Source organism: Cygnus olor, chromosome 11, assembly GCF_009769625.2.
Source record: "Cygnus olor isolate bCygOlo1 chromosome 11, bCygOlo1.pri.v2, whole genome shotgun sequence".
Taxonomy (NCBI): domain Eukaryota; kingdom Metazoa; phylum Chordata; class Aves; order Anseriformes; family Anatidae; genus Cygnus; species Cygnus olor.
Window position 1 is genome coordinate 18,566,631 of NC_049179.1, and position 19,946 is coordinate 18,586,576.

Sequence of the window (19,946 nt, forward strand, 5' to 3'; positions counted from 1 at the left end):
CCAAATAATACATTGAGAAAAAGTATTTTTACATACTTTTTTGAGGAATTTTTTTTTTAGGTAGTACTCATCAGCTACATAGAACTCTACTGCAAGATTAAAGATACTACACGTTAAGTAACAGGCTAACCATACCTTCTGGATGAAAGCTGCCCACTGACCTTTCAATTACTGTTGCACTTTCACAGGACTGTTAATTCAGGTATCTTTAATTTGAATGCTGCAAAAACAAAAGAAAGCCAGATAACAACAACAACAAAAAAAAACTTTGTATTCTTGAGGGAAAAAAAAAAAACAACTAAGTAGCTACTCCTTACTTGCAGTGTAAGGCTTATATTTAATTGTCATATGATTGAATAACTAGATGGAGCATGTATTTGACCCAAATAATTATTTCATGTATCAGTGGAAAGAGTAAATTATGTAAAGATTTCAGTGGAAAAAAATAAAACGAGAAAAAAATTACTAAATCCACTTCTTTGGAGTCACTGTGATTTAATATATGCATGTGAGTTTTCACCTGAGCTTCTAAGCAGTTCCATAAATAAAAAAAATCTAGGATTCATTAACTTTCTCAGTAGAGAAAGCCATCTCAGCAAATCCTTGAGATGGTATTAAAACTTAGACTTCTAGAATCAGAGCTGTAGCACATGATGGCACCTGCTGGCAGGGAGGGGGGTAAGGGAAAATCCAAGGGTTTGTTTTCTTTTATAGAAAAAAGGTAAAAAATCATCTGCAGAACCTACAGATAAATGTTCCAAGCATATTAGTACCAAGTCATTTTTGTTAACCGATCATCTCAATGTGGTTGATCAAATCTCAGTCTCAAGCACATGCAAAGAAAAAGTAGGAAGGTAGTTATATACTGTCGCGTGGTACTCAAAGCTAGCTCTAAGATTACCAAGAGCTTATCACCTGAGATTTAGATTTAAACTGATGCAATTCACAACTATTTGATCTAATAATAATTTGGATTCTGAATTCTCTTTTCATGACCACAGAAACCTGTCTGCTTGTTGTTTTGCACACTTTTAAGATGAAGGTAAAGATCTTGATATTCTCATCCTTTCTGTTTGTCTGCTTATTATCAACAAATATCTGGAAATCACTTCAAGTCACAGAAACACATTCTAGGATCATAACTCAATCCTGCAATCAGTAGCTTAAAAACTAAGCTCCTCTTCTTCACACGGGTTCATATTGTCTCCCAATATATCAATCTTCTCCTACGGAAAAGAGATTAAGTAATCCATTTAGGATCTCTTGAAATGTTTTCTGCTTAAGACCTTTCTTACCGGAAGGTATGATCTGAGTCATAACCCATACGGAGTTTCAAGTTAGGAAAGGTTCATTTCTAATTAATTAATTAATAATATCATCATAATTGAAGACTAGATATCTGACTGCAAATAGAGCAAGTGTCAAGATTATAGATACTTACTGTACACAACTGTCATTGCAGGACTAAATCAGGAATACACACATTTGAATAAACTAGCCAAAATCCTCAAAATGTTTAATTTTTTAAAAAATTATTCCTTCAGAACTTGATTCCTGTGAGCTTCATTAAGAATTAGAATATTTGTGAGTCTGTGACTTAATAAGGAGAGTGAGGCTCCAGGAAGTGATACCAGCATTACCTGGATACTGTTTTCTAAACAATTTCTTTCACACATTTAACAATTGAGGGATATAAATACCACAATTATGCTCCATCTTTCAAGTTGTTACAACTTCTGGGCTGTATTTCATTTAGATGCTGAACACACAGCATATTGATAAGCCTCCAGGAGCACAGTTAAGAATCCTCCCATATCCAGAGGCACAGAGCTGTATGTATGATTTAGCAAAGCATTTGCTTGCAGTCTGGACAACTTCCCTTATGTAAAATCTTAGTTTGTTTTGCTTGCAAATAATCCTTGGTGAGATTGTTTTATCCTTTCTCGGCGATTTAACATCACTTTGCCCCTATTTGTCAAATTCACCCTTCTATATCCAGAAACAATGCAAATTCTTATCTAACCACATACCTGTATACGGTATTTTCACTAAGTATGCTCTAAAACATTTGAAAAAAGTAGAAAAATGTAACTTCAGTTGCTTACATTTATAGTAAGAAGTGTGTTAAAACTTACATCTGCTACTCAAAATCTTAACAAAAAGAACTGTAGCAAAGGTTTGACTTCTATAGTACACACTTTCCTCTCCAAATAGAGAACTACTAATTTCTCAAATAATACTCACATGTGCTATTACTATCTTAAGATGCCAGAAACGAAGACACAATATACTCTGGCTGTAACAGTATGGATTTAAGGATCAGTACAACCAATTCGTTCAGGGAAGAGTTTTTAATTAATTTCCAACAGTCTAAATAATATAGGATTAAAATAGAGAAACCTTGTTGATCCACGGACCTGGAAGCACTGGTTTAACGACTGTATGAAAATAAACCTCAGCAATTTGTAACACTTGCACATAAGACAACACTGCAAATGTTGTTTGATTACATTAAGAGAAGACTTAGAGCATCAATCCTTATCTATCCACAGAGAAAACAAGTACAAAATACAAGCATATGCTTGGTGCAAAAGAAAGGCAATCCCTTTGATGTCTCATAGTCAGTAGGATATCCCTCCTCTGCATCTGCTCATGACTGAGAATTACAGAAAACACTGGTATCATACTGGCTGATGTTTTTAGCTTAGGTGAAGAAACACTCCTTTAACGGGACCAATGTTCTGCTGAAGATGACCAAGTACTAGATTCTTCCCTGAAGAGATTTTAAAAAAGATTAAGAGTTTTACATTTTCTGCATAATTGGTCTCTACCTAACTGTGAATATTGAACGAAGCACACCAGATTGTCATTTGATGACAAGTCTGCAAAATAGGCTTCATAATCTTGCCCACTGGTTTCTATGCAGTTATTACTTCCTTCAAAGTAGCCATGGACACTTGGAAGCTCTTTGAAGCTCCACAGAAAATCTTTCAGGTTTCAACTCTCTCTAGCCTCAGAATAAGATGAGGCAGATTCTTGGACAGAACTCCTGACACAGTTTCGGGATATGCAAAATTTTCCCTTCCACCTTTTAAGGAGGCCAGTATTCAGCAGCACAGTCACCTTTCAGGTTGTGTATGCTACTTTTTTTCAAGTCTCCCAGCTGGAAGGCCACTGCTGACTGACAAAAAATATGTTTTGCCACACACAGGTAAGTAGGAATGACTAAGGACACTGTAACTCTCCACAAAAGCTTTCTACCACAGAATATAACCTTATATTCCTTTCTTGCTGTATGTAAAACAGAGTCAGCTTGTCTACTGAAGAGCATTTCCAACTTTAATCAGCAATAAAGTCCATTACACAGCATTTAAAAAGACAATGACTTGGAAAAGCTTAAATCCCTGAGCTGTTACCCAGACAAGGCCAGGTCCATGCCTGCTGTTGAGCTAGTTAGTGACAGTAAAGGGCTGCTTACGATCCACTGACACACACAGTTGGCTTCTAACAGGACTTCAGAGTGAGCCAGGCAGCCTGAGACTTGTATGAAGCACAAAAAGAATCTACAAATTCATTTGGACAATTCCTTCAGTAAAAACAAAAAAAAAAAACCTGTAATGACCATAGTATTTTCACTCTCCCTGATACTAACAGGCTATGATTAATACCTGGTACTGGCTTCACACACCATCCTAGACTGAATCTGGAAGAAGTACAAACACTTTATCCTGCAGTGATAAACTAGGGAAAAACCATGGCTCCTTATTCCCAGCTTTACAAGAGTATTGTAAATATAGAAATTCTCAAGGTTGGTTTTTGTTCCTGTATTGCAGGATTAAAACATGTATTACAAGTGTTAACACTAGAAGGTACAGCAGTCATAAATATTGGAGGAAAACCAGTCTACAGAACTGCAAGCAAGGAACCACCTGGATTTAGCTGTGATTGCAACCAAGATCCACAAATATCCAAGTTTAAGACTATTCTTTAAAAAAAAAAAAAAGAAGTACATCCTGTAAGCAAATTCTAGTGCTGTTTACTTCATTAAAGCATACTTTATTCTATTCATGTGGGAGGAAAACTCAAAACATAAATGGAGACTGTGGACATTTCTCAGGTTAAGTCCTCAGACAGACAACCATCTCCAGATGGGTCATCTGATCTGTTCTGTGTCCAGTAATAGCAGAAAGTTGTTAGGTATTAACAGCCAAATGTAAGGCATTTTATCCTCCTAATAATAGTATAACTGACCTAGTTCAGAAGTTCTAATTTAACACCGGTAATAGGTTCTGTAGCTGAGTTAATTTGCTCTAGCCTAAAATCTTTGGATAGTAAAGACTCAAGAAAAAAAAAAAGAAACCAAACCAAAACCAAACCCCACATACTCAAATGACTAAAATACAAGCTCATTTATAAAGGTGTTGTCTTTGTACTAGACTTTCTCACATAGCCACAGAACTACCAACTGCCTGCACTGTTCACACTCATTTTGTGTGGAATAACAAAAAAAAAAAAAAAAAGTTAACCATCATCAGTTTTTACTTCATCTCATGACCTACAGTTTGTTAATGGTAAAATATCAAGGTAAAAAGTATAAAACATTGAGGTAGCTAGTTGGCAGATAAAAAACAGATTTACCCACTTTTGCCATCAAAACATTCTGTGAATTAAAACAATGGCTTTCTGAGAAGTAAAACATGTGGGAATGATCATTAGTAATAACCTGGGCACACAATAAACTTCATGACTGTAAGAATTAAATGCAGTTTTATTGCAACCCAACACTGCTGTATTCAAAAATCAAAAATTATAGATCCTACACTTCTTGCTAAATTCTACCCTCTGTGCTAAACTTTTACTTTAAAATAGTTTTTTTTAAGTTATAATAATCACTGACAAAAATGGTGAAAATGAGCACATAGAAAAACAGAAAGTGTCTCCCCACGCTGCCTTTCCCACCCAGTTTATCTTATCAGTGTGTGAGAAATACAGTTGTAACTTAGATATTTCCAGCTTGCAAAGTAGCTCAGTGAAACAATGAGGTTACTCAGGCAAAATCAACTAGTCAGCAAAGCCCAGATTAGAAAAGAAGAGGGGATAGTGGAAAGGATTTCACTGAAACTAAAGTACCTACATTTAAAATTGTGATCTTGAGAAACTCTTACTCAACTCTCTTGCCAAAGGCACTTCCCTTGTTTGAACAGAAATGTTCCCAAGTTGTCTAGAGCTGCATCTTTGGACATGCCCAGAGGCTTTTTAGTCCTGACAGAAATAAGCAACTTGGTATCTAGAGCATAACCAAGTTCAGACAGTAAAAAGAACCTAAGCATTCCTCTGCCCCAAACAACTCAGAGGTTAGTTTTAACTAAAGTGACTATAAGCATGAATGGACATTTTTTCCTACTCATTGATATTCTTATCCAGTCCTATGCATAAAATCATCTGCACAAAGAAACCAAAGCACAGCATAGGCACAGAACACTGTCTACTACACACCAACATGATTTATTCTTTCCTATATAACTTCAAGGGATTACAGCTGTCATCCCAAAAGACTAAGACTAAGGTTCAAACCTTCTTGTCTAAGAACCCATACCATTCAGTACCTCTGGAGAGCACTGTAATTTCCAGGTAAGTTATCCTATAAACTTCACCCAGTCTTCTCCTCCTCCCAACACATCGTTGATTCACTAGCTGAGAGCTCAACTTTAATCTAGAAGGCCAAAGAGATTTGAGGGAATCAGGGTCACCTGTTCCAGAGTCTGGTTGTTTTAACTCAGTATCTATATTATTTTACACTAAACAGCTATTTTAAGGGGAAGAGACAACTTACCTGGTTCTAAACCAGAGTAGAGCACTTACCTTCAAGAGAAGATCCTAAGAGGAAAACCGTTTCTTTCAGTTCTGATGAGGTCTGAGATTTTATAGTACTTTCTGTCATCGGTATTTTCCCATTGCCTAACCCTTATAAGAGCATTACAAGCTGCATGTTAGGTGTACCAACATTAGGTGGCTTCCTGTTAAGTGCACACACTGGTTTGGAGATCCTGTTCTGAACTAACTTTCCCTAGGCAGAGTCTTAGACACTTACTTTTCAGGTTATTCAAATTAGAACTAATAACAGATGCAACTATAAAAGTTTACGTTCAACATCCACCTCGCTGCATTGCAGATATTTAATTTCTAGTTCTCTACTTCGTAAATATATTCTATACTTAGATAAAATGTGTAATGGAAGTAAGGATTTCTTTTGGAATTTCAGCAATGCAACTTCTGCATTATCTAAGTTTGATTTTTAAATGTAATGCTCCACTAAAATGTTCCATAAATAGGCAACATACCATGAAATATTAAGAAAAACTAAATACAACTTTTAGTGAGATAGTAACGCTACTGATCAGATCAGGCAAACAGTAAATCCTAGACATTACTTGAGCACTTCAACCAAGAAAAGAGAGGCATGGATTATTGGGATTGTGCTATTACCCCAGCATGTCCATTTAGAGCAGAGCACTGATTCAGAACACACAGTATAAACTCTAAAATTGTCCCCAGCTACAATATTTTATTTAGCTCAATCTCTAAGCAGTTAAGTGTTGCATTAACACTTCATCGGAGTCTGTAAATCATTAGAATGACATTAAGTATAATTGACAATACTTTAAATATTGTTGATATGCTTTCAGATTAGACGTTTATTATCAAACTATGGATAGCTAGCAATTAATCTTTATATACACTACAGACATACATACCATGAATATGCCTGGGACCCTAAGGTAATGAATGGATAACGTCACCAAGCAGATTTTTTAAGGTGTCAACCAAAAACATGTCTATCCTGTTTCAGTTTAAATACACTGACAGGTGCAAAAGGCATGAGCTTAGAAGTCATTCATCTCATGGAAATATTCTCTAATGTATGAGTTAGAAATCGCCAGATCTTTGACTTATTGTGAATTTATGCTCTTACTGATCTTCTCAACATGACTCAGTAGTCTCAACAACGCAGATGGATTATATGGGAAAAGATTTCTTCTCTGCAACCTAGAAATAGCATTTTGCAGTTCTTCCAAACACTTTGTTGATTTATAAAGCATTATTTTTAGGGGAACGATGTTATCTGAGGGCACTATACAAGCCAAACTGGATGAGGTATTACATCCCTTTTGTTTCAGAGGCAACACTTGAGACTTGAGTTTATTCTGTTTATCGTCTGTGTAGCTGCAAACAGTTTCCCTTATCATTGTCTCATGCTCATTATTTAAAGGCATCTGCTTTGTGTTTACCAAACACTCTTTTCCAACTGATTCTAATTCAGAATCTTCTGAGCTGTCATAATTAACAAGGCTTTGAAGAGAACCCAGCAGAGACTTACTATCGTTGCATAGCAATGACTTAGACTGGTTAGACTCTGCAACTTCATTATCGCCTTGCTCTGTGGTAAACACTAAGCAATTGTGAGAAGAAGTTAAAGGTATCAGAGTCTGTGGTTCTGGTTCACAAGGAGCATTTTGCAAATTCACATCGCTCATGCAGCTTTGTTTTTCTTGATGTGGAGGCTTGATAGAAGAAACTGGTTGAGAAGTGCCATGCTTGGTATCAAAATAGTTACAGACATTTACAAACTGATGCCAGTCTTCTCTAAGAAGTTTTAAGTACCTTACCAAGTACTCCAAAAAGCAAGTTTCTGATGAAATCAAAAAATCTAGCAGCACTGTGGAATCAAATGCAATTTTTTCTAGAAAAAATAAAAATATACAGTGAGGATTATAGCCACTTGCATGCGTAAGGAAGTTCCAGCTTTCCTCCTCTTTTTGGCTTAAGTTATCAGCAGCATCACGCCGTAACCTGAAAAGTAGTTTGTGAAATGGATTAAATTCAATGTAAGTTTACAGTTAAGAACAGATATGTGCAGAAAATTGCGTTCTTGATATTTTTTGATGTTCTCTGACACAGATACTAAATGCACATACATTAGATCCTGTTGCAATTAAATGTGTCATAGTGATAGATTTCCAGGTAAACATTTTATATAAATGGAATTGTCTAAAAAATAAAATATGAGCAGAAAAGCACCTACTGGAATCCCAACAAGGTAATTTGTTTTGTTAGATGAGCTTTCTACGCAAGACAGAACTGAAATTTGTTCCCATCTACAGTATGTAATACTTTGAAATCCAATAACCCACCAGACTCAGATTTTGTCAAAAAATAAACACTAGGAAAAACAAAGTTTTGCTACTAGAGAATGAACACAGGCAGGTGGGAGATCAGACAGTTTAGGAAGCCAAAGCACTTTCAGAAGGCTTTCTTAAACTGTACTTCTCCTTAGGATGCATTCTGGAAGAAACAAGGTTACTTCTAATACATGAACTCTTACTTTAATATTTTTGTAAACCTGAACACAGCCTACATTGGGAAAAGGTGGGCTTTTATTGAAGCGCCTAAAAAGAACTGTATGTATATATGATACTACTCCCAATATCTTCACGTTAGAAGTTTGAAAGACATTTTATAAATTAGGATAATATCCCGCATGGTTAACAACAATAAAGTAGTGAATGTCCAGGACAAATTTATAAAGAACATTTCTGATATTAGTATGTTTCTGATATTAGTAATTGTAGCATTTACCAAATAGCTAGAATTAACATGGGTCCAAACATGAGAGCACTACCTTCCCAGACGTCCCTAAATTCTTGAAGCTTAATTACAATATCACGTTCTTCACAAACTCAGTGTTGAAAGAAAAGTCTTGCCTTTTATCTATATCTAACCACTATTTAGATTGTGAAGTCAATTATTCTCAATTACAGTTCTAAGCGCTAAAGTATTTAATAGGAATTAGTTGCACAACTCCCTCACTTCAAGCCAAAAGACGCTTAATTAAATTATCCAAAAAGTTAACAGCTCTTACACCATACATTAGTACATAGTCCTAACTTTACTATTAAAAATATTTCTCCTTTATACAAAACTAATCAATGGAAATGTTATGTATATTATAATAACCTCATTAAATCATTATTATTCATATTTCTGATAAATAAAATACATACTAACCTATCAAATTTTAAGTAACTGAGTAATAAAGCTTTAGCAGCTTCCCACATATCATCATCTTGCTCTATGAAAACCAAGGAGAGCCATTCACAGTGATGTACAACTGGGTGGGATTGTGGGGAACACTTCATATGACTCCTCCAGAATGTCAACAGCTGGGACATGGAACTCTGAAAGATTTCTGGAAAATAATATTAAAAACATGATATTTATTTACTCTGTTACTAAAACAACATACATATTTTTTGAAATTAACAGTGCAAAACACTGAATGCATTTACCATTTCTAAGCTCAACTGATTTAACACAGTATGAAATTTTATAGATTAGTTCTTGCTTCATGGTACTAAATAAATCTAGAAATATTTTTCAGAAAACCACAAGCACTTTTCTAACCTTAAATTCTTTTAATCTAAAACCACCAATGTTCAGATGCCAATGATAACAGTTATAAGTAACCTGCAGAAAATGAATTTACTCATTACGTACAAGACTCTTCCTCACTCCCCCTGCGCAAGTCAGATAAAACTTAAGGACATGACTCACTCATAAACAACATCCTTCTAGGGGACCTATAAACTCTTGCATATAACAAGGTGAATCCTCTTACACCTGAGCTTGCAGACTAATGAACAGAATTCACTTCCACAGATTTGCATGTATCACAAAGCCTACAAAAATTTTGATATACCTGTACAGCTCCAGGGGTATACCACAAACTAAAGAAATGTGAATTGTAATCAGTCAATTCCACAGATGGAACAATCCAGTATGAGCACTTTCTTCCCTCATCAAAGAACAATGCTGTTTTAATGTTTTAATAGGGCTGAAGCTAAAACCCACACTGCGTGAAAGTTCCACTGTGTAGAAATTTGCTGCAGTGATTTACAGTTGATGAGAATAAATTGTTATCTCTACAATAAAGCAAAGCAATATGCTTGTAGTACCACCATAGTCAAAACAATTTTTTATAAAATAAATTCTTCATGGGTGAGGCACATTTTCAAGTACATATGGACTTGGGATAAAGGTACATTCATGAGATGGTACTTCCAGCAAGGATTTTACGCTAAATTCACCAAACTTTCTAAAGGAATGTAAGCAGTGTTTTTCCTGCAAGTCTTCATTTTTCCCTTCCTTCTGCACTCCTGAATGGGAAAATCACCTCAAAATTAAAGCCATTTCAGCGCAGTAGCTTACTCATAAAAATACCTTTGTATTCCTATGACTGAGACAGACTCCCTCTGCCTTAGGAGAAGAAACCTCTTCAATGCTAACGACAAACTATAAAAAGATTCTTTATGTCTGAACTTAGGTACCAGTTTTTCATGTAATGCAGCATATTCAACATTTAGAAAACCAACGAAAAGCAACACATCTTTACCCCAAAGGTATTCCTTAAGTAAGAACTCTAATGCTACTGGACGTACACCATGGCTTGAAGAGCACAGTTGCATCATTTATGCAAACAGTGATTACTGCTCTTGGAAGATTTCCTGCAACATGAGAATCAATTTTACTTACAAAACCATCATTATATGTTTTTCCTTAATATTTGACTTTAAGATTTGCTTTTCCTCTTAGAAAAAAAAAATTAAAAACAGCAAATTATCTTGGTTTTTAATAGTTACTATTCAGACTGAAATTCTTCCATATAAATCAAAGCTATCTGGAAATTACTCTCAAAATTGACATGAATTAAAGTCAAGCCACTGTAATTCATATTAATAAAAAAAAAAAGATAGGATCAACCAGCTTCCCGGAAGGGAAGTTAGCATATTAAAGCACTTTGGTGCTTGCTTTAACCACTTCATTTAACATCACTCAAATAGAAGCACCGTTCCTTTCAACTTGAAATTCCTCATGACAGCTGTGGTATTTGAATCTAATTAAACAACTCATTTTTGTGGCATGAATCTGGAAAAGAAACATTATTTTCTTTGAGACGGAATTATCCACAGAGACAGACAGATTTAGCCTACATTTATTCTATTCACTTGTTCTTAGACAGTCTCAGAACTTTTTCTGGAGGTGGACTTTAAGTAAGATATTCTCTGAAAATACTTCAAAATCCTAACAGTACAAGTGGCATCACAAACATGACATCTCCCAAAAATATGGAAAAAGTGCCAGAAGCTCTCTTGCAAAATTCTGCAGCTCTTTTGCACAGATGAATTAGGACTTTTTATATTTCTACACTCTGTAGCAAACAAAATAAAATAACATTTATATCTCGAACTGTTAAAGTGCCTCAATAAATGCAAAATGATGTAAAAAAATCTATCCTTCTATAAATAGACTAAATAGTTTTGAATTTTGCCACGTCAACAGTTGACTGACAATAAGGAACACCCATTCTCACTTGAATTTGGCTAAAAAACAGTTTCAGAACCACCTGTCCATTTTTGCTTTGAAGTCTGTACTCCAGGGACAGCAAGCTTCTTTGATCACAGGATTTGCACATCCACGTTCACACAGCTTAGCATCACAAGATGTGCACCATGTGCCTCTGAGAGGTAAAAAGGCGAGTGGGAAGACTGGATTCCAAGAGCATCTCACAGGCAAGAAGTCTCACCCCACCACTCCCTTAGAGCATACAAAGAGACTACTCACCGGTGAGATGCAGCACCGCGTCCTCTCCTGTCAGGAACGCAAATAACACAGCATTCCTCCGCCATCCCACTGTCTGCCTTGTGGCGTAGCCCTAGCGCAAGAGACTGATCTGCTCTTCTACTAATCTAATTCATCTATTCAGTGGAACAAACACACTCAAGCTGAGCAGGTATGAAAAGTATGCCTAGCACCTACTAATTCAAAGGACTAGACCTGTAAGTCAGAGTGAAAAATACCGCCACCACATGCTGTCAGCTCCCATCATTTCCCTATCTTCTACTTTACAGCTTCATTATTTTTACTTTTGCTACCACCGCTGTTTTCTGCCCCATTACATTACTTGTCTGACAGCAATGCCAGTACCTTCAACCAAGTTAAGTGCAGGTGTAGCTCCATGTTAGAAATCAGGAGAGAGTTGCCTGTCCTTCCTTTCAGTTCTCCATCCCGTACAGAGTAGATGCTAGCGCTATGGGCTCTCTTCTCTTCCACCTGGAGAAGAGCCTGGTGTTCTCAAGCTGGCTCAACTATTTCAAATATTAACATACGTTCTTAACAGAAAGCGCTTTCAATCCCAAATACAGCTGTTGCAACCCACCCATATTCCAGGGCTAAGGATAGGATAAAACGTAAGGAGACAATTAACTTAGGCAGAATGCAGCGACAGTTCTGGCAGGTTTTCCGTATGTTTTTTTCCTTCCTCCCTTCTACCACTACTAATTCGGATGAATTTATTTACAGCCTTAATGAGCTGTGACTTCATATTTAAAAGCTTTAAAACTACTGCTGCTTAATGAACGAAACCAAGAGATTGTTACCTTTGATTTCAGCTTCTGTAGCAGAGTTCTGAAACTTGAACTCCAATGCTTTAAGCACAACCAGACTTATGGCTCTGAGAACAGTTTGGTCAGAACCACTTTGGGTGTTATCTCCAGGCAGAGCTTCACTACTTCCAAAGTAGCTGGCCTTTTCACCGAGTGGGATTTGATTAAGCCAAGTCACATTCACAACTTGCAGAACAGCATTACTCAGAGCAAGCATGTCCTCATAGAAATATGGGTTTTGTAAGAACCGTGATCCACGTACAGTATCTTCTCCAGATTTACAAAGGACACATTTTTTAAGGACCATAATGAACTTCTTCTTGATGAAATAGTGAGTCGATGAGCTAATGATGTTCAGGACATAAGAAACTTTCAGAAACAATACTCTCTGGCATTTCAGTGGTAGCTCCAATTCAATTCTGGAAGCCAGAAGTGCTTCAAGCAGATCTGTAAAACTTATCAAATTATTTGCAGCTTCAGAATAAGGTGAAGTATAGAGATGACTGTCAAAATGATGGAGCAGAATGGAATTATAAAATCCTTCAAGTACATCATCAAGAGGAGACAACAACTTCTTCAAAATACCTATAGCAACAAGAAGAATGTTAGAGTTGGTGTTCCAGGATAACAGTCAGCTAAATCATCAGATAAACAGAAAACAAGTGATTGGAACTACTCTCAGCTTTTAAGCATGTTAAAACCACTACATTTTTAATTGCACTTTCTCCCTCTCTTTGCAGCAAAGAAAAATAGGTATTGTACAGACAAGCTGCTCTAGATGAGATTACAAGTAATATTCCTCCCCCTAGTGGGCACTCGTGTATTGATACTATAATGAAATTGCTACAGTACCTGCTTTGGGTAAAGTTTCATCTTTCAGTATGTCTTTGATAATAGCTGTAAGAGTCCACAGACATTCTGCTACCTGGGTACACATAGGGAATTCCAAGAGAGTCTTCAAACTATGGGTGAGCCAGGTGACATTCAATGCGTTCTATGGAAACGAGATTAAAAAGCTTGTATGCTCTACAGTTACTATACAAATTAAATTAAAACATTATACAATGATTCAAAATTGTAATTAAATGTAATTAATAAGACGCAAACTAAGACGTAGAAAAATCACAGGTAAAAACAATACATCCATCTAGTGCCTTTTACGTATGTAGACCTGTATTTATAAATATGAAGTCATGCATGCAATAGCAATTAGCTCTATTTTCAAGAAAGGGAAAACCAAACCTCAATGTTATGTAACCTGCCCCGAATCAGATAATACTGTAGACAGACCATATCTGAATTCATAATTCCCAGTCTCAGTGAACTCTGCAAGATACTACAAATGTGTTTCTGAGAGAAATATATGTTCAGGTATGATACTATGGAGGCTATAATATTTACTCAGCAAATACACAGTAGGAAAAAAAATCATTGAAATATTAAACAAGAAAATACAGAAATGTATTTGATTAACTTTCAGTAGGTCATTACTTATCTTTACCTACTGTATCACACAACAAACCTCAACTAACTGTAAACATATTGATAGTGTAGTTTATTGTTTTTTGGAAATACCTACATTGCAAGCTTAAAGAGAGTACTTCTTGTGACTTAGACATATTTTATGCTAAAATAGTTTCATGAAATTCCAGATTTTTCTGTGTCTTCCGGGAATCAGTTAGCTCTAGAGTAAATGGAACAACTTGAAGGGATGTATTCACAACTTGAAGGGATGTATTCACAAAGTCATTTTCTAAGCTGGGAGAAGTTATATGATACTCACCTCTTCCTTCATCTGGAAATACACAAGAGACGCTAAACTTTTTGAAGCCATGTGAGATAATAGCTGATCACAACTACTGAGCAGACAAATCTGCAGATGTAAAAAAAAACAAACAAAAAACAGTATCTAAGTAATATTCCTTTTCCCCCCTTTTGCAAAAATCTTTCAAAAGTTTATAGAAGCTTACCAATTTTGAACTGATTTTTGGCTCCTTCAGAAGAAGGACGAGGATTTCACAGTACTTCTGTCTTGTACTGAATTCAGTTTCCTGGGACTCTGCTTTATCAACCAGCATTTTGATCAAGGTTAACTGAAGCAGCATCACTTCTCGTGGACAGGATGAGAAGTTCATATTTGCTAAGTCATGCGATACATCATCTGCTGTAGGGCCAGCAGTGTCTGACATAGCATCCTGATGGCTCCTAATACCACCCTCAATAGATGGTAGACGCATTCGATCACACGATTCATCTCCTTCTAGTGACTGCTCAATACACAGAGTAAGAAAAGAGGCATAATAACAGTTTTCCTTTGCTAATGGAATGCCTGCCAGTACGTCCTTATACATCTGCTGTAGCAAAGACATCTTCATTATGAGAACATTCAGTATTTTGGGGAACGTCGTACGTCTTCACTGATTATTTCTCGTCACTGCAAATCAGCTTTGAAGTTATTCTTATCCAGTAAGAGAAACTGACACGCTATTAGGCGTTTCTCTTCTGAGTTACCTAGAAATAAAGATTTTTCTATTACTGAACTTAATAGGTAGCCATAAAGAAACTTCTGAAAGATATGTGAACTTCACTCAAATCTTTCTACCTTTACATTGCTAGATCTACCAAAACCTCACTTGCTTTGTGACAGATTGCTCCAAGAACAGGCATGAAGTTTCAGCTGAGATTTTTCACCTGAACTGGCAATGTTTATTTCTCCACTAAGGCTGGACAGGACAATGTCTATCAAAAAATACGTAAACCAAAGCACAAGTCTTCTATTCTGTTGCACATACGCTCAAGGTAAGTAGTGTGAATATACAGCGGGGGAGAACCAGGCTCCTAATTTCATAAGGAGGACCAAAGAATACATTTACCTCTAGATGTGCAGAATTCTTATTCTGAGCACATAAATCTTGTAAACCAAAACAGGTTTTAGATAATGCAAAGGATCGACCAGAGAGGTTGATCCTTTGACTGGAAGACTGGTCTCAAGGGCGCAGTGATTGAAAAGTTCAAAACAAAAAATTACTTAAAGTGTAAAAGGCCTCGGGAGCCAATAAACGTATTTAACCACACTCAGAAAAGATTTTTAAAAAATCTTTATCACAAAGTCAATGGAACGTTCTTTCAATCACTACACTGGAACATTCAGTACAGTTTTAAAAGAAAAGCTATTAAGAATTCAAATCCCTCTTCAAAGCGTGCGCAGCTAAGCATCCGCAAATTTCTAGTCATTATGGAAGCAGCTAGGCAGGTATCAGATCTCCCCAGAAAACAAAACGCATATACTTAAGAATACCAGGGTTTCTTTTTCATTTATATTGAGTTATATTAGTCTGTATCAGTTTTAACACGTTATCTAACCAGAGCCCCTTTAATAAAAGAAACTCATTACCTTTTATCTACTGTGAATTCAGGAGAGGGATTTATTTTCTTTATTGGAATTTGCTTTTGGGACTCCCTCTCTAAATCTGGCACAGTCAGCCAGGTAGGCTGCTGAAAGCCACCTGTCTCTAGCTGGCTTTTACTTGAATGTTATGCTTCCCGTTTCTCACCAATGGAAAAAAACAGCTCAGCCTCTTAACTGATAAAGACTGGAAAGATCTCCTCATCTATGTTTTCAATTATACCACCAATTATCATCACACCAAAAATAAGTTAGTGTTTTTTAGGAGAATATTAGAAAACATTGAAACTACAAGATTCAGTATTCTAAGGGTGATTATTTTTCTAAGTTCTAATCTTTGTAGGTTTTTAGAATTACTAATCATTGACAATTACACCTTGGTTTGTACAAAGTGACTCTGATCTTTTTTTTTTAAACTACAGCTGAAGTACGCATTGAGGAAATGACTTCCCAAAGCTACAAAGTAGTGGTAGACCAGGACTGGGTAGACCCAGCCTGCTAACTACTGCCACAATCAGCAGTATTTCCCTTCCTGTAGATTCAAAAGAACCTAAAATTTGAAAATAACCAGATGCCTGCATTGCAGGGAGTCATCTGCAGTTCCCTCTGGTGGGGTATTTTGGAAGAGATATTCAGCAACGGCTGTCCGGACAGCTCCAAAGTGTCCCTCACCTAATCCACAGCAGACCTAAGAACCCTTTCCCCATCCTTTCCCATATTCCACATTTTAGATTTTAAGAGCAGACCTCATACTTCATACAAACTCCTTCATCTGCAGAATCTACTTGGAATTCTACTCAAGATAGAAATTTATGGCGTGAAACCTCATACAATTTCTTCAGAAACCACTCTGAATATTTTATATAGCTATTGTTCCTATCTTTGAATTTTATTTCTTCCTAAACGAACATCTAATAAAGTAAAATTATCTCAACACATTTACTTCTGTGTCCAATTGAATTACCATCCTTCGTGGTAAATGAACAAATCTCTCGTGCACAAATTCGTAAAATACTGCAAGGCTGTTAAAGGCGAGAGAGACTTAGAACTTTGCTAGGACGTGCACTGTGAAATTTTACCTTCGCCACATGATATTGGCTGTGCTTTCATTGATCCTACCATAACATTCATTAATACGAATACCATTAATTTGCAGAGCACTTTACAAAAACATCTAAAGTACGCCTCTCTCACACAACACAACACTTCACTAACAGAAGTCATTAAAAGAAATGCTATGCGAGGGGGGTTATTTTGCAGAAATTTATTTTAAAGAGGGAGAAAACGTCAGGCAGTGACTAGATTTGGTTCTGACATAGTAAGAAAGCACGGTGGAGAGCTCAGCACTGAAGAGCAAAGAGCTATTGTAGCCATAAAAAAGAAAACGACAAACCCCAACCCTTACTTGTATTATTTATTCCTGTTATTTAGACGGCATCTAAAAACCAATTAAGACGCGGCCCCACAGTGCCAGTCTCTTGCATAAACATTAGGAAATGGTTCTAAAGACCTCACGTATAGACAAATCAGGCAAAAGACAGGAAAACTATAGAGAAAAAAACCACTTTGCTATCTATTATATTCACGACCACTTCAGCTAGGCTTTGAAATCATAAACAAAGTCATGTGGAGCTGCAAGCACAGGAATGCCAGAAGCAGCTTGATAGAAAACGCATTGAAGCACCAGAGATGAAAGCCCCGACGGCAGCTGAAGCCTGCAAGGTTTAAGGCCCTTCAAAACCCAAACGAGCAAAGTTTAAGTGGTTGCAAATGCTGCCAGCGTGCCCTAAAACAGAGTTATAAAATATGCATGTTTCTCCAGGGAGGGATACCTGATTTAGCACACAACCATAGAAAATATTGATCTGGCCAGACTACTCGATGCGTCACTTTTTACCTGTTTGGAGTTTTTTAACGAACAAGCAGCTGGCGATGTCACACGATTACTGAGGGGCTGAGGGAAAGGCACGGTTAGAGACAACCCTTGTCAAATCCTGTGGTAATCCTCACCTGATATATATGCTATACATATATACGTATACCTGTTATGTATATATGTATATGCATATACATGTTATATATGTTATACATTAATTGTGTAAGTATCAACTGGGAAGAAGGAGACCCAACTACCTTCATAAAATTACACCAAATCAGCAAAAATAAAACGACAGGTGATGACTCTGAATCCAACGGCTGAACCCTACAGCAGAAAAAACACTCTGAGCTCCACGTGCCTCACTCTGCAGGCTCACCTCCCCTGAAACAACCTCCGTCTTAACGCAGGAACGCCACAACCCCCTCTAAATAATTTAATTTCCTCACAGACGCCGCCAACAGCCGCTGCCCCCCCCCCCCGCCCTCACCCCCCCCGCCTCAGCCCCCCTCAGCCCCCGCCCCCCCCAGCCCCTCACCCAAGCCCCGCCCCCAAGCCCCGCCCACCACGCAAGCCCCGCCCCCTCGCTCCTTCCCCCCCCCCCCACCCCCCCCCGGAAGCCCGCGGCCCCGCTTAGTCACCCCCGAGCCGCCCCGCACACGGGGGTTCCCGCCCCGCCCCGCTGCTAGGCAACCGTTGCCAGGCAACCGCCGCGACTCACCCGCCCCCCCTCCCCTTCGGACGGGTCGCGGGAAGGCCCAAACCTCCTCTTCCAAAACGCCCGAACGTCCACGGCCGCCCACCTCCTCCCTCCCCTCCCCTTGTCGCAAAGCCCTCCCGCCTCCCCCCCTCCCACGGGCGCCTTTACGGCAAGGGGGGCGGAGCCGAGAGGAGGGAGGGGGAAAGGGGGGCGGAGCCGCCGTCAGCCGGACAACCAATCAAACGCGGCGGCCGGGGGCGGGCCCAGCGCGGCGCCTCCCGATTGGCGGAGCCGGGGGTCAGTCCCAGCCCGCTGACCCCGGCGCGCAGTAGCCCCGCTCCGCTCGGCCCCCGCCCGCGGCCGGCCCCGGCCCCGCCGCCTCCCCCGGCCCCCCCCCCGCCCCGCCGCTCCCCCCCCCTCCCCTCAGGGCCGCCGCCTCACGGAGCTCGCCGGGTGCCCGCCTCGGCGGCGGCAGGCAGGTAACGGCCGCGGGCGGCGGCGTCCCGGCCGCCCCCTTCTTCCCCCCCCCCCCCCTCCCCCCGCCTCGTCCCGGGCCTTTTCTCCCACCCCCGGGGCCCTCCTGGGCCGTGTGGGGGGCGCCGACACCTCCGGGGGGGGGGGGGCGGTGGGGCCTGCTCCGCTCCGCTGCGCCCCGGGGGTGCTGGGCAGCGCCGGCGGGGCCCTGTGGCTGGGGGGGTTGAGGGGGGGGCAGGCTGCCGGGCACACCCACCCCCCCCCCCCCCTTTCTGGGTACCCTCTTCCCGGACCCCCTCCTCCCCAGGGACACCCCGTCCCGGACCCTCTCTCGTCCCGGATTCCCCCCTTCCTGGGACCACCCCCCTTTCCTGAGGACCCCCCCCCCTTTCTGGGGATCCCCCCTCCGGGACCCCCCCGAATACCCCTTTTTCCAGACCCCCCCCCCCCCCCCCCCGTCCCAGGGACCCATCCCCCTTCCCGGAGGATCCCACCCTCGAACACTCAGCCGTCCTGGATTCCCCCCTCTCGAGGACCCCTCTTCCCGGATCCCTCACCCCCCAAAATACCCCCTTTCCTGGGGTCCCCCCCCTTTCCCGGCTCCCCTCCTTTCTAGGGACCCCCCCTTCCTGAGCACCCCGCTTTCCAGGGACTCCCCGTTCCCAAACATCCCCCCTTCCCGGGGACCCCCCTTCCCAACACCCCTTCCCAGATATTCCCCCTTGAACACCCCCTTCCCAGACACTCCCCCTCGGACACCCCCCGGACCCCCTCCACCAGCATCTTCCTGCCCCAGACCCTGCCGGGCACTTGGGGTCCCGCAGCCCCCCCCGGTCCCCCCCCCACAGCCCCTTCCTTCTCCCCAAACTGCAGTCCCGACCCCGGTAACGCACCCGTTCCTTCCTAATCCTTGCAAGCTCTTCCTGTTTCAACCCGGTGTTGCCTTGGTCTCAGTCCCTCTCCTGTCATTGCCTGGCTCAGCTCGACTTT

At 39.9% G+C, this 19,946-nt stretch overlaps 3 protein-coding genes across 14 annotated transcripts in view; 1 reads left to right on the forward strand and 2 right to left on the reverse strand.

The window, feature by feature from the left end:
* The window catches only part of CERS3 (ceramide synthase 3), a 54,093-nt gene extending 48,092 nt beyond the window's left edge, over positions 1 to 6,001 (reverse strand). The window contains exons 1-3 of one of the 3 annotated variants that reach the window (XM_040569713.1): positions 3,479 to 3,576; positions 2,688 to 2,773; positions 162 to 220 (exon numbers count right to left, since the gene is read on the reverse strand). The gene's annotated coding sequence lies outside the window, so the exon portion shown is untranslated. Of the gene's footprint in view, positions 1 to 135; positions 221 to 2,687; positions 2,774 to 3,478; positions 3,577 to 5,862 lie in introns of those variants that run through there. The other 2 variants (XM_040569714.1, XM_040569712.1) reach the window with 2 other exon arrangements.
* LINS1 (lines homolog 1) lies at positions 177 to 19,945 on the reverse strand. Of its 8 annotated transcripts, none has more exons than XR_005823260.1 (8): positions 17,312 to 18,278; positions 14,471 to 15,011; positions 14,284 to 14,373; positions 13,353 to 13,494; positions 12,495 to 13,085; positions 9,067 to 9,247; positions 6,756 to 7,851; positions 177 to 220 (listed from the first exon to the last, which is right to left on the reverse strand). XR_005823260.1 is itself a non-coding variant. In XM_040569708.1 (8 exons), exons 3-8 carry the CDS (start codon positions 14,873 to 14,875, stop codon positions 6,951 to 6,953), a joined length of 2,310 nt encoding a protein of 769 aa, XP_040425642.1. In that variant the 5' UTR covers positions 14,876 to 15,011; positions 17,312 to 17,860; positions 18,040 to 18,278; the 3' UTR covers positions 6,133 to 6,950. The 8 variants fall into 8 exon arrangements, 5 of the variants coding, with proteins under 5 accessions (XP_040425642.1, XP_040425643.1, XP_040425641.1 ...); XM_040569708.1 differs by lacking the exon at positions 177 to 220 and having other exon boundaries at positions 6,133 to 7,851; positions 17,312 to 17,860; positions 18,040 to 18,278; XR_005823261.1 differs by lacking the exons at positions 177 to 220; positions 6,756 to 7,851 and adding exons at positions 11,462 to 11,575; positions 11,680 to 11,813 and having other exon boundaries at positions 9,179 to 9,247.
* ASB7 (ankyrin repeat and SOCS box containing 7) overlaps positions 18,866 to 19,946 on the forward strand; it is a 31,755-nt gene continuing 30,674 nt past the window's right edge. For 2 of the 3 annotated variants that reach the window (XM_040569717.1, XM_040569719.1), the window contains exon 1: positions 18,866 to 18,961. The gene's annotated coding sequence lies outside the window, so the exon portion shown is untranslated. Of the gene's footprint in view, positions 18,962 to 19,754; positions 19,841 to 19,946 lie in introns of those variants that run through there. The other variant, XM_040569721.1, reaches the window with a different exon arrangement.

Bases quoted from the DNA above. Each gene is read 5' to 3' on its own strand.
- LINS1 (XM_040569709.1), bottom strand. From the start codon at position 14,875: ATGAAGATGTCTTTGCTACAGCAGATGTATAAGGACGTACTGGCAGGC. The intron at 14,374-14,470 runs GTAAGCTTCTAT...TTACATCTGCAG, and splicing joins CAAAAATCAGTTCAAAATTG to ATTTGTCTGCTCAGTAGTTG. The intron at 9,248-12,494 runs GTAACAATCTCT...ATTATTTTCCAG, and splicing joins TACAGAAGCTGAAATCAAAG to AAATCTTTCAGAGTTCCATG.